Source organism: Neovison vison, chromosome 11 (genome assembly GCF_020171115.1).
Source record: "Neovison vison isolate M4711 chromosome 11, ASM_NN_V1, whole genome shotgun sequence".
In the NCBI taxonomy this organism is placed as follows: domain Eukaryota; kingdom Metazoa; phylum Chordata; class Mammalia; order Carnivora; family Mustelidae; genus Neogale; species Neogale vison.
The window spans coordinates 164,193,518-164,205,507 of NC_058101.1; the positions used below are offsets into that span (position 1 = coordinate 164,193,518).

General features: G+C 55.9%; 1 protein-coding gene across 1 annotated transcript in view; it reads left to right on the forward strand.

The window, feature by feature from the left end:
* The window catches only part of PEBP4 (phosphatidylethanolamine binding protein 4), a 210,553-nt gene extending 204,553 nt beyond the window's left edge, over window positions 1-6,000 (forward strand). Inside the window, exon 7 of the mRNA XM_044225154.1 lies at window positions 5,692-6,000. Within this exon, the coding sequence (XP_044081089.1) occupies window positions 5,692-5,840 (149 nt within the window). The 3' untranslated portion in view covers window positions 5,841-6,000. The remainder of the gene's footprint in view (window positions 1-5,691) is intronic.
* Window positions 6,001-11,990: the final 5,990 nt, after the last annotated feature.

The window sequence follows — 11,990 nt, forward strand, 5'->3', positions numbered from 1 at the left end:
CCCCATCCCAGTGCTCAGCCCACTGTGAGCTTTCAGTCAGTGAGGATGTTTGTGTATGGGACACACCCACATACGCACATTCACAAGCCACACACACACACACACACAGCTGCACATTCTCACGCCCCCATATTCAGCTCATCATCGACTTCCTTTAACACCTGAAAAGACAGCCACCTCTGTGAGCGCCGTGCCCACAAATGACAATTTTGGCATCCACATCCTCCCTGTCCCAATGTCGAGCGGGTGGGCAGGACCACTTGTGCCCAGCCTCTCTGCCAGCCTGCCCTGCCCCTCCCTGGCCTCACCCAGCTGCTGGACCCTGTGGAGTGGGCAGGACCATGGCCATTGCTCCCACTGGGGGAGTAAGGAGACTGAAGCCTGGAGCAATGATGTCTTGGCCGACCCAGGTTCCGCAGTTAAGAGCAAATTACCTTTCTTCTGACTTCTGGAACAAGGCTCTGTGCTCCTGGTGCCCACTTACCTAAATTCCCTCTCCCCTCACCCAGACCATCTGACTTCTGGGCCCTGGTGTGGGGACAGAGAAGAAGCAAGTCCATCCTGAAGCCCTGGGTGTCCTTGGCTCACAGCGGCAGCCACCCGGGACAGACCCCCCAGGCCTCCCTAGAGAAGGCTATAGCCCAGCCCTATGTAGAGCCTAGAACTCCGGGGAGCTGTGGTCTGCATCACGCCACACCTCAGCCCCCTGGCCCAAGGGTGTCACGAGCTGGCCTCACGGCCCCAAACTCCTCTCGAGAGTGAACTGGGGAAATCCCCTCTTTGCCCCACAAGAGGACGTGCTGCAGCTGCTTCCAGAAGCCTCTCAGAGGTGGTGAGCCCAGGGTGGTGCCAGAGCGCCAGGGGAACTAACGGGCCACACCAGCCTCCACCATGGCCTTGCTGGGGCAGCCTGAGGTGTGCAGAGAGACCGATCCTTGCAAAATGGGATGGGAGGGGCTGAGAAGGGTACTTGGGTTCTGTACCAGGTGGCCATAACCCACTCCCCCCAGCACCACAGACACCTGAACTGAGCAGCTCCTGGGTAAGCCATCCCCCTTGCCCTCCTGCCACAGGGTCAGAGAGAAGTGACAAGCTAAGACTCTGCACACAAGGCATTTAAAGGCTTGCTTGTAGCCTCTAGAGGCCTGGGGGGCATCATGGGTGATTGAGACAATGCAGGTGGAGGGGATAGGTTTGAAAGCACAGGCCAAGGTCAGAAAGGCAGCAGAACTCCCGGCAGTATCAAAAGGAGGGGACACTGATGTGGAGGGACAGAGGCTAGGAGAAAATCCTGCTGGGCCTGGTGGCAGTGAGGGAAAAATACACAGTGGAGGCAAAGATGGAAGGAAGGGGGCCCCCGCCTGTAGACCAGCCCCAAACACACACACAGACACACACAAACACAGCCCACTACAAAACAGCCCCTACCCCCTGCCATGACCTCCCAAGGCGGTTCACCTGGCTGGGCCCCAGAACGGCCCCTGGGCCCAGCCCCTGAGTCACTGTGTGGGCTTGTGTGAGGCAGCCCTCTTCTGCCTCCGAAGGGCCCCACCCACCTGGCAGAGCGGGAAGGACTGGGGGCCTGGCAGCAGACCAGTTGGGGCCATCCTGGGCAACTTGTAGACAGGCACCCTGGCTAAGAACCACCTGGAAGCTCCCAGTCAAGCCAAGCATCAACTGTCCAAAGCTGTAGTGACCAGATCATCCCCCAGATTTCACCCAGAATGCCAGCCTGCCACCACCAGGAGATACTGGAACTGATGCCAGGAAGCTCACGTCCACAGCACCGATCCTCCTCTCTTGTGCCCTCCCCCGCCCCCACCTGCATCCCGGCCCCCAGGAGAGAATGGAGGCATCCTGGGCCATCCGTTCACTGGGTAATTAGGAATTGTTCTTCCACTCTCCAGTCCTGGGGAGGGCTCCAGAGGAGCCGGGTAACCCCTGCACACCTCGAAACCACCCCCCCCCCACTCCCAGCATCCCCACCCTCCCGCTCCCAAAGTCAGAGTGGTCCCCTCTGCCCCAAGCCTCTCAAGCCAGCAGGATCAGCCACTCAGCAAATATTCTCCAGGAGTAATTGGATGTGATGGAACGAGGGCTTTTCAGCTCTTGAGTGGAAGTCTCTGGATGTCATTTAATGGCACAAAAAATAAGAGGCCCAGGCCTCCCGCCTACCACCGCCAGGACATCATTAATCTCAGTGGAGAGGCACGAGTGCTTCTATCACTGCAGACGGCCCTGCAAAGAGTCAGACAAATTACAGACCTGAGCCGGGCACTCGATGGGGCGGTTATGAGGCTGGCGTTCAATTTTTGTTTTTTTCTTCAGGGCCACGGTCCCCTGACAAGAAGCCACAGTGCCCCTGGGGGTGAGGGGGGGCAGGGAGACAGGGATGAGGACCCCGCCCCCCTTGTCCTCCAGCTCACCTGAATGGAGGCCTCCCTCTCGGCCCCCACTTCCAAGAGGGAAACACTTGACCGCCCACTGAGGACTAAATGGCAAGTCAGGTGGGAACTCTTACTCGCCCAATGTTCATTATCTTATATTATAAACCCACTGAGGGCAGGAGTAAGGCCGCAGGATACGCAAACCCCACCCCCACCCCAGCCCCAAACCCCACCCCCACCCCAGCCCCGTAGACACGAGGAAGCGGCTGTCATCGGGGCTGTCAGATTGCCCTCAGCCCAGAGCTTGCCCATTCTAGCCCAGGAGCTGTCCACCCCAACCTCACGAGTCCTCCGAGGGGATTATTTCTCGGTCCTGGGGTGCCTGTTGAACCCTGATAGATCCAACAGGGCTGTCCAGTCCCATGCTATGAACCACTTCCAAACGATGCTAAGCCAACCCCACAGACTGGAGGAGCTGGGGGGCAGAGAGTGACTGGCAAGACCTGCCCCCTGTTCAGGGTGTCCTGAACATTCTAGCCATGGCAGCCCCTAGGACTCAAGCTGGGAGGATGAGTAGCTGAAATCTTGGAGACCCTCTTCCAGTTGTTGAAGTCACTGTCTAGGAGAAATCAGGCACCCACAGTAGGAGCTCAGAACCCCCTGATGACTTCAGGTTAGCTTACCCAGCTCTCCCCTGGGCCCGTTTCTGGAACATCTCTCCCATCTAAATCCTTTGTCGCCAACATCTTCCCCATCGGCACCAGCCAGTAGGTGAGAGACTGGCCTCTTGGCGCGGCCACAGCGTAAGGGTTTGCGGGATGGGAACGGTGCCCCCTAGGGTTGTGCAGGGAACAAGCAGCCCATCCTATCCAGTGGCCCCACCCAGAGGAGAGCCGGCCTCCCTGTTCCAGCCACTGGGTGGCTCAGGAAACAGGCCGCAGACGCCCTCCTCCTTTCTCCCTCCAGTTCTCACTACCCTTGGCCTGGGCCAAGGAAGAGCCTGTTCTGGTTGGGCCCACAGGGACAGTGGGAGTGGCTGGAGCACAGACAGCAGCCTCTTCCCATGTGGCGGCTGTCTCTCTGCAGCTCCAGGCCAGGACAGAGCAGTGCCATGCAGGATGGGACTTTCCTCCCCAGGGTGACCACAAAGCCACAGCCTCCCAGCTCCCCATCTCTCCCCACACACGCACCCCTGAGGGTCTGACTCACCCCTCTTCCTTCTAGAACTTGCACAGGGTCAGTTCCTCTTGCCCTTTGTGGCAGGAAACAGGGGGTGTGAAGAGTCACGGCCAAGCCAGGGGAGGAGGCAGCGGGAGGCTAGCAGCCAGCAGCACGGTACCCACTCTCCTGAGGGACACAGGGCTGGCTTAACGAGCTGCCCGAGAACCACAGTGTTGTTGTCGGAAATGTGACCAGGGGGAGCTGGGAGGCTCCAAGGGCACTCCAAGTTCCACTGGGAGAAGCCCTCTGAGCTAGGGGAGGGCAAAGTCTGCAGGAGGGAGGCAAGCTCTCCCTCAAGGTACAGGGGATTTCTTTCCACCAACTTGCCCTGATCTCGTGATGAGAGTTTCAATTCCCTCCTGGCCACCAAGGTTTCTTCCTGCCCTACTCGGTGGGGAAGGCCCCCTTGTCCCCATGCCTGTCACACACCGGTTCACCCATGAGCCCTTTTCCTGGCTTGTACCTGCACACATGTAGAAGCATACACACGTGAACACACTTTCCCAGGATCATACCACAACTCTTCACCAGCCGGCCAGGCTTTCTGGGCATGAAGACCACATCAGGCCAGTGCTTCCCAGGGGAAGACCCCACCGCATGCAGCCACCCACCTGTCCCCCAGCAGCATTCTCCCCCCAGGAGAGGCTCTCCCAGGGCCCAGCGCCTCTCTCCCTAATTAGAGCGTGCAGCCAGCGACCAGACCGGACCTGCGGGAACCTGAAGGAGCCCTTTCCTCACCGGAACCCCGTCTTGTGCCCCATCCTCCCATCTGTGCACTGGGGATAAAAATAGTCTGCCCTGGTGAGGATTAAGTGTATGAATATGCATGGAGTTGCTGGCACATAGGAAGCACTATATAGATGTGTTATTACTATTATTATTACCTGCATTAGCATTATTATTGTCTTGTTCCTTTGGATTAAAACATTTTTGTTTTCCTTGAAAACATCTTTGAAGAGCTAACAGCCCCTGGGAGGGGGAAGGATGATAAGTGGAGTAACAGCCCTTCAAGGGACCTGCTGTCTTCTTTGTTGAAAAGGCTCATGGGTGCAGACAGAGGCCCTGAGCACCACCTTCCCCCCCTCCCTGGGGGGGGATGTTGGTAGACGTAGCCAAAAAGAAAAAATAATACAGGATGCCCCGTTAAATCTGAATTTCAGATAAACAAGGGAGAAATTTTTAAGTATGCTTCATGCAATACGGGCGACAGACTTACAAATTATTTGTTGTTTTATCTCAAATTCAAGCTAAGCCGGGCATCCTGGATTGTAGCCGGCCGTCATGCGCAGAGGGTGCCTGAGGCCCAGGGTTTGGGAAACCAGAGCGTGGGAATATGCTTGTGACCACTTCCCTCGGCTTCTCCCCAGTGCCCGGGGCTGTGTCCTCCTTGCCCTGCTGCTGGGCCTGTCCACACTTGCCCCAGAAGAGGCACCTCCCCCAACACCCCTGTGCTTTCTCCCCTTGAGAAGTACCTGGGCACAACGGGGACTTCGCCCGAATACTCTGCTCCCATAGGACCCAGGTGCTCAGGAGTAGGGAGAAGCCCAGTGGTAGGCTCCGCTCCTCAGCCGATGCCTCAGCTGGGGTTCTAGGGAGGAGCCTGCAGGAAGGCCAAGGTCACTTGGGCCAGCCTCGGCCTCAGCCCCAGCAGCCAGGGTGACCAGGTGTGAAGGAAAGAAACAGTAAAACTTCAGTTCTGGGGTCAGGAGAGCCTGTGGGAAAAGAGGGGTGGGTGGAGGAAGTGGGGAGCCCACCGAACAGGGCACTTCGTTTCTGCATGTGAGTGAGCCGGCAGAGTTAGACCCAATAAGGGGCTCTGGGGAAGGAGACCAAAGGAAGGCCTTGACCCAGTCCAGCCTTGATGCCCGTTGTTCCCTGAAGAGCAGCTTCTTCCCAGACACTCTGCTAGCTTCCAGTGGGGACCCAGAAGGCGCCTCCAGGCACCCTGATGCCTTCAGCCCAAGGGTCAAGGTCCTCACTTGCTGTCTCTACTTCCCCAGAGCCAGCCTCCCTGTCGAGTCCCACCAGCTCCCAGTCCATTCTTCTCCCTCACTGCCTTCCTCTGGTTTGTCTGTCCTTCTAGGCTTTTGGAAAATGGACAAATTCCTGAACCGCTTCCACCTGAGCGAACCTGAAGCAAGCACCCAATTCATGACCCAAAATTACCAGGACTCGCCCAATTACCAGGCCCCCGGAGCCGGAAGCAGTGAGCTAAAGGACAAACCCACGTAGAGATAACTGCCTGCCAGACATCAGGCTTCATGCCGCAGGTGTGTGTGTCCACGGTGCCCACCAGCAACGGTCTGGGTATGGCACCCCCACTGGGTATGGAACCCCTGTTGGGTATGGATCCCCTTCTCTTCCAAATTAAAAAAAAAAAATCATCCAGGGATTACTGGTTGGATGTGTTCTTTTCCAACCGGTCATCTTTCCAAAACTAGGAAGAAGAAATCCATCATTGCCCAGCACTGGGAACTGGAGCTTTCCCATAAATGCGTGTGTGTGTATGGGAGTGGTGGGGGAGCAGTGCTGAGAGAGATGGATAGGCAGGAGGTGGGGGGTTCCTAGGCCTCAACTGTCACTGAGGCACTGTGGCCTTGTCTTGTCTCAGTCTGCTCCCTTAGTTGGGAAATCAAGGTAGGAAGGAGAGTTGGGCTGGTTGGGTTATTGCCACGGTCCCTTCCAACTGTGACATTCAGCAGCTTTCGTTCAACAAATATTGTGGGCGCCTGGTACATGCCTGACCTTCCGTTAGGCGCTGGGGATACATGTGTGAACAGGGCCAGACAAAACCTAGGGCTTGCTTCACAGAGCTTACAGTCCAGGATGGGAGGGAAAGGTTCATCAGGTGACCACAGGCCAATGACAAGCGTGGTGTGTGCTGTGAGGGTGTGGAGGTCCCGCTCTGTGGTGGAGGGACGCAGTAGAGGCCCAAGTGAGGTCTCTCTGAGGAAGTGCTGTCTAACTTCAGGGCTGAAAAGCATGGTAGAGGTTAACCATGAGCTGGGATGGGGGTTGGAGCCAAAGTCAAAGAGAGGGAACACCACCTCCCAGCCCCCCGGGCCTGGCAGCTTCTAGGCCAATAATGTGGCCTACTGGACAGATGGGCAGAGACCAGAACACTCCTGACCTTGCAGTCATGCTGAAATTTTGGATCATACCCTGAAAGCAATGGGAAACCATTGAATAATAGATAGAGGGGAAGAAGGGGCACAATCTGATTTATGCTTTTAGAAACTATGAAGGAACTCCTCAGTGTCTGTGAAGCAAGGATTTTTGGCGCCGAACTCCCCTGGACGTCCTTTGAAGGCCGCTTGGCTTTCCCACCCAAGGCCCCCTTGGAGGTACCTCTTTGGCTGCGGTCTCCTTCACGCATAAAACTCTGGTCCCCTGACACCGTTACCCCCAACTCCAGTAGCACCCACACCCCCTCCTCAGTACCACCCACCTCAGTTTCCCTCTCAGAGTTAATAACCCCCCTCTGCTTGGCCAGAATACAGTAGTGTTGGTGACTCATGAGTGCAGAGTGCCTTGAGATCCCCAGATGAAAGAACAGGCTGCAGCTGGGCACAAGGTTATTACCTTTTCAGAGCCACACCCCCCCCCCCACTAGCTGGAAGGCACAGGCGCCCTGAGCCAGCCCTCAGCCCAGCTGAGCCTATCTTCACTGGTTGGAAGGACTCAGTGGTGGGGAGCTGAAGAACACAGCGAGATGGGTGACTAAGTCTGTGAAGGGAATTGGACCGCGCTCCCCCACCCCCCCAACACTGACAGACTTAGCTCCCCACCTGGGTGGTGGACCCTAAGGTCTCGCTCTGTGGAAGGGCCCTTGATGCCCGCCTAGGCCTTGGGATCTCCCCACTGTCTTCTACCCCACCAGGCAAGCTTGTCAGCAGGGCAAAAAAAGCAGGAAAGGAAGTGTCCATTGGCAGGGTCAGGGAAGGCAGTCTCAGAAGGGACATTCTGGGTGTGTGTGAACCTCACACCCCTGGGCACTTCTCCCTGCAGCCCCCGTCCCACCAGGCCCGGAGTGTAATTGGCAGCTCCGGTTGGTGCCCAAGGCTGGGATAAATAGCAGGTCAGCTTACTAGAGCAGCCCCAAATCGAGACACATCCTCCCCTCTTCTGCTTTTAATTCCTTGTGGCTAGCATGTTTATTTTGGGTGAGGAAAAAAATCGGATGTTTATCCTTCGAGGAAATTATCGGCTTGCTTTCCTTCCTCCCCCTACCCCATCCCCTTTTCTTTTTTCTCGGTGTTTTGGGCTTTGAGTTCAGCTGCAGGAGAGACCCCCACCCTCCCATCTCCAAGATGTGAAAAAAGAACAAAGCTGGCCCCAGGCTCAAGGCTGAAGCCAGCCCTGCCAGACGGTTCCTCAAAGCCACAGAGAAGGAGGTCCAGTGCCAGGAAAGGGAAACATGAGGGCCAGGGACACCTTGTGAAACCTGCCCTTGACTCTGCTCTCTGCCCGCACAAGACCCTAGGCCTGTTGCCCCTTTTCCTTTCAGGGCCTCCTCCAGGAAGAAACCAAATGAGCACATAGATTGCTTCGAGATCTCTAACGAAGCAGCTAAGAAAGATGTAGGAAGCCCGTTGCAGGGATAGGAGAACGGACATTATCATATCGTCATGATCAGATAGTGTTTGCTGAGCCTTTTCTGTAGGCCGGGCCCTGTGCCAGACGCCTAACTGGTGTTACCTCACGGACCACACCCCTGCCCCGCTTCCCAGCCCCCAGTCCATCCACCATCACAGTGAGCCCATAACGTCGGTTCTGCTTGTCTCGTTCTATAGACGAGGAAATGGACATTTCCCCAGTAGTTAAGGAACCTCCTCCTTGTTTCGTGGTAACCATTCATGGTGGCATCTGCTGGTACCTCGAGCCTGCGGCTCTCAGTACTCAAGGGAGATTCGGCGCTCTCGTTTTACTCTCCTCGCTCCAGAAAATAAAGGCCAGAACTTCTATCTGTTCGGAAGCCAGGTGGGCTGAGAAGGAAGGCTGGAAATCCCAGAAGAATTGAAAGGGAGGCTCACCCAGCATCTGCCCTTCCCCCAGCTTCAGCTATTCTAGACCAAGTACGGTCTGTGGGGGAGGGCCAGCTCCTGGACCCTCACGGCAGCAGCTCCGCCCGCCCCCGGCCCCACCTGCCCCGGGCAGCTACCCCAACAATTTACCACCCTCAGCCCATGGAATCATCCCTCTCCCCCAGAAGCTCCCCCGTGTGACAACTGCTGTCGCGGAAGGGAGAGAGGTGGAAAAGGAGGGAGAGAAAGCCGCATGGGAAAACTGTCTGATGCCTGTGGCAGTGACCGTGGTGGTGGTAGTGGCTCCGGGTCACAGCTAAGCAGCCATGGGCTAGAAAGAGAGCCTGGTAGATGCCTTAAATGGTACAGCTTAAAAAGTACAACTTTTCTTACTGAGCAGACCCAAATTCACATAGACTTTCTACCATTGATAGCCCTGTGACCTCAGGCAACTTCCTCAACCGTTCTGGACCTATGTTTCAACTGAAAAAAAAAAAAGAAAGAAAGAAAGAAAGAAAGACAAACAAAACCAGTATAATGAGAAAAGCATGGAAACAAGTGCCTTCCTTAAAGATCTGTTGCACCAGTTAGATGAGAGAGCAGCCAAGGCACCCAGGCCCCAGGCTTGGCATACAGACTGTTCAGGGAATGCATGTTTTCCTCTCCTTCCCTGCCTCCGCCTCACCTGCTCTGCTCCCCACCTGGGCTGGAGCAAGCAGTGTGGCTTCCAGAAGTGGGAAAGACCTACACTCCCCCCCCCTTAGATGATAGTCCTTCTGGGGAGACCCATCAGAGTCTCAGAAGCCCCAGGGGAGTGGGGGGGCAGGGGGGGAAGGGCTGTCGGCCAAGGGATCCTCAGGCCCCAGCCCAGCATCCCCCTCCCAAGCTCAGCAAACATTGGGAGGCTTGGATCAGGGAAGAGAGCCCAGTTCCTTAGCAACTAACAAGCATTTCTCTGTAAAGACAAAGACCCTTCACTCAGATTGCTCCTTCCCCCCCCAGCCCCCACCTTCCCAGGTGTCTGGTGCACTTTGCAGGAGCAGGGCTAGAATCTGACCCCCCCACCCATACCCCCTGAGATATAGGGGCCTGTTGCCCCACCCTCCTGGCCATCCTGATATTACCTGTAATTATCCCGCAGCACCTTTCATCCTGGTGCTAATTAACTTCCCCATTCCCCCCCACCCCCGGAGCTGCTGGGGGACACGTGAGGCATACACACACACACACACACACACACACACACGCCTGCATGCACACACATACACAGATGCTCATGTTTCTCCCCTCAGAGACCCTCGCTCCATTTTCGAGACCAGGAAACTAAGGTTACAGAGGGGAGCTGATTCCTTGAGGGTTCCCATCTGGTCTCCTTGGGGCTTGGAAGGAGAAATCGGAGCTGAATAGTCTGGCTCAGGGAGAAGGAAGGACAAGGTCCCTCTGAGCATCCTGGGAAGAGGGACTAGGAAAGAGAAAAGCCTTTGGAAAAGACTGAGGAGAACTGTGCCAGGACAGAGGTTTGGCTCCGAATGCCACTTTGGTTCCCACCAAATGCCGGCGGTCCTGCTTCACACAAGAGGATATTTCAAAGGGAAAAAAGGAAATAGCTCCATAAAAAAGGAAAGGAAGAGAAAGAGGCAGAAAGGGAAGGAAATAGAGAAGAAAGGCATGGCTATCTGTTCTGACGTAGCTAGAAGGATGGCTGGCCGGGAGGGGAGGCCTGATTTTAGTACCGTTCGCTGCTGTGTAAGCCTGGACAAGTCAACTGCCTTCTCTGAGCCTCTCTAAAATAGCTCAGGTCCGGTGTTCTGTGAGGCCCCCTTCAGCTGAATCTTCTGCAACTCTATGTGCTTGCTTCAGGGAATGGTAGAGGAAGCCACCACCACAGTCCCTTTGGCTGGGCAGGAGTGGGAGTAAACGAGAAAAAGCCACCAGCACAGTGTAGAACCTTGGGATTGAGAATCAAAAGAGCCAAGTGCATTTGGCTGCAGAAAACCCTACCAGGAGGGCCAAACTAAAAAGAGGTTTGCCGATGGGGGAGCTGAAGACCTTGGGGTTTCAGGAGAACCTGTTTCCAGAAGCAATAACCAGCAACAGAGCTCATCCTCCCCAGATCCAGGCTGGAGGAAACCCATTCAGGGAGCCTAGTGGAGGGAAAGTAGAGGACCACATGGGCCCCATGTCTGCACACAGGGATGGAGGGTAGAAATGTACCTGTGGAGCCTCCCGACATGCCTGGAAGGACAGCAGGACTCAGAAGCACCCCCTTGACCCCCGTGAGCTGGGATCTCCCCACTGGCGAAAGTCACGTGGGCAGAGAGAGGACAGTTCAAAGGAAAGGGGCTAAGCTTTTCAGAAAGGCAGGCTGAGGGGACTTCCTCCAGGACCTGGACAGACAGGCAGGTGTGAGCAGCACCCCCAAAGGAGTCCAGACACCCTCTACCCATACCCACACCCACACCCCTAAACATTCACTCTCTCACACGCTCACAACCCTCACTACTCACTTTCACTCACCCACACACGCTCACACACTCACAGTCACATATGTATTCCTAATATTTACCGTCACTCACACTCACATATTCACATGCTTGCTCGCTCATTCACACACACACACACAAACTGGCCTGAAGTCCGCAAGGAAGCTATATGTACACTTTGAAGTCATCACAAAGCAGCACAGCCTTCACGGACACGCTGAAGCCAGCACAGTCAGCCGACCTCCAGCACGGATGGAGGCTCTGTGGTGTGCAAAGAATGGGAGAAACTACAAAAGAAACCTAGCAGGTCCCTGCTCTCCAGAAGGTGTCCCTCAAGAGTCGTGCGACTGGGAGACCTAAGGCTCTCAGCAGACGGGGGAGGTGCTGGACTCGGGGGGAGATGGGGCAGCCTCTGGAGGGGCAGGGGCTGCTTGAGGAGAGAGGCCTGGCAGGGTCCTGAAGTAAAACATAAGGCGTACGTAAGGACAAACCGGCCGGTCCCCAGCCAGCATCCCCCAGACACACACACACACACCTGCAGTTCACTAACCTGCCCTCAGAGCCTGGTCCACAGACGGACCTTGCATGCATTTGCCCCCAAGGACACAGGCCACCCTTGTGTAGAGCTCTGCTGTCTTCCTTCCCCCAGCCCCCGAAAACCAGGCCAGCCCACCCATCCGTATACAAAAGTGCGTGTGCACACTTCCACACACCTCTACACACCCTGCACACGCACACTGTAAATACAGCAGCCCACACAAAATCACATGGTGTACGCACCCGCTAGACACGGCAGGGTTTCAACTCTGCCAGGCTCTGTCTAGACATCCATGCAAGCTGTGTGTACATGCGTTGTGTAGCCCAGGAGGACTGTG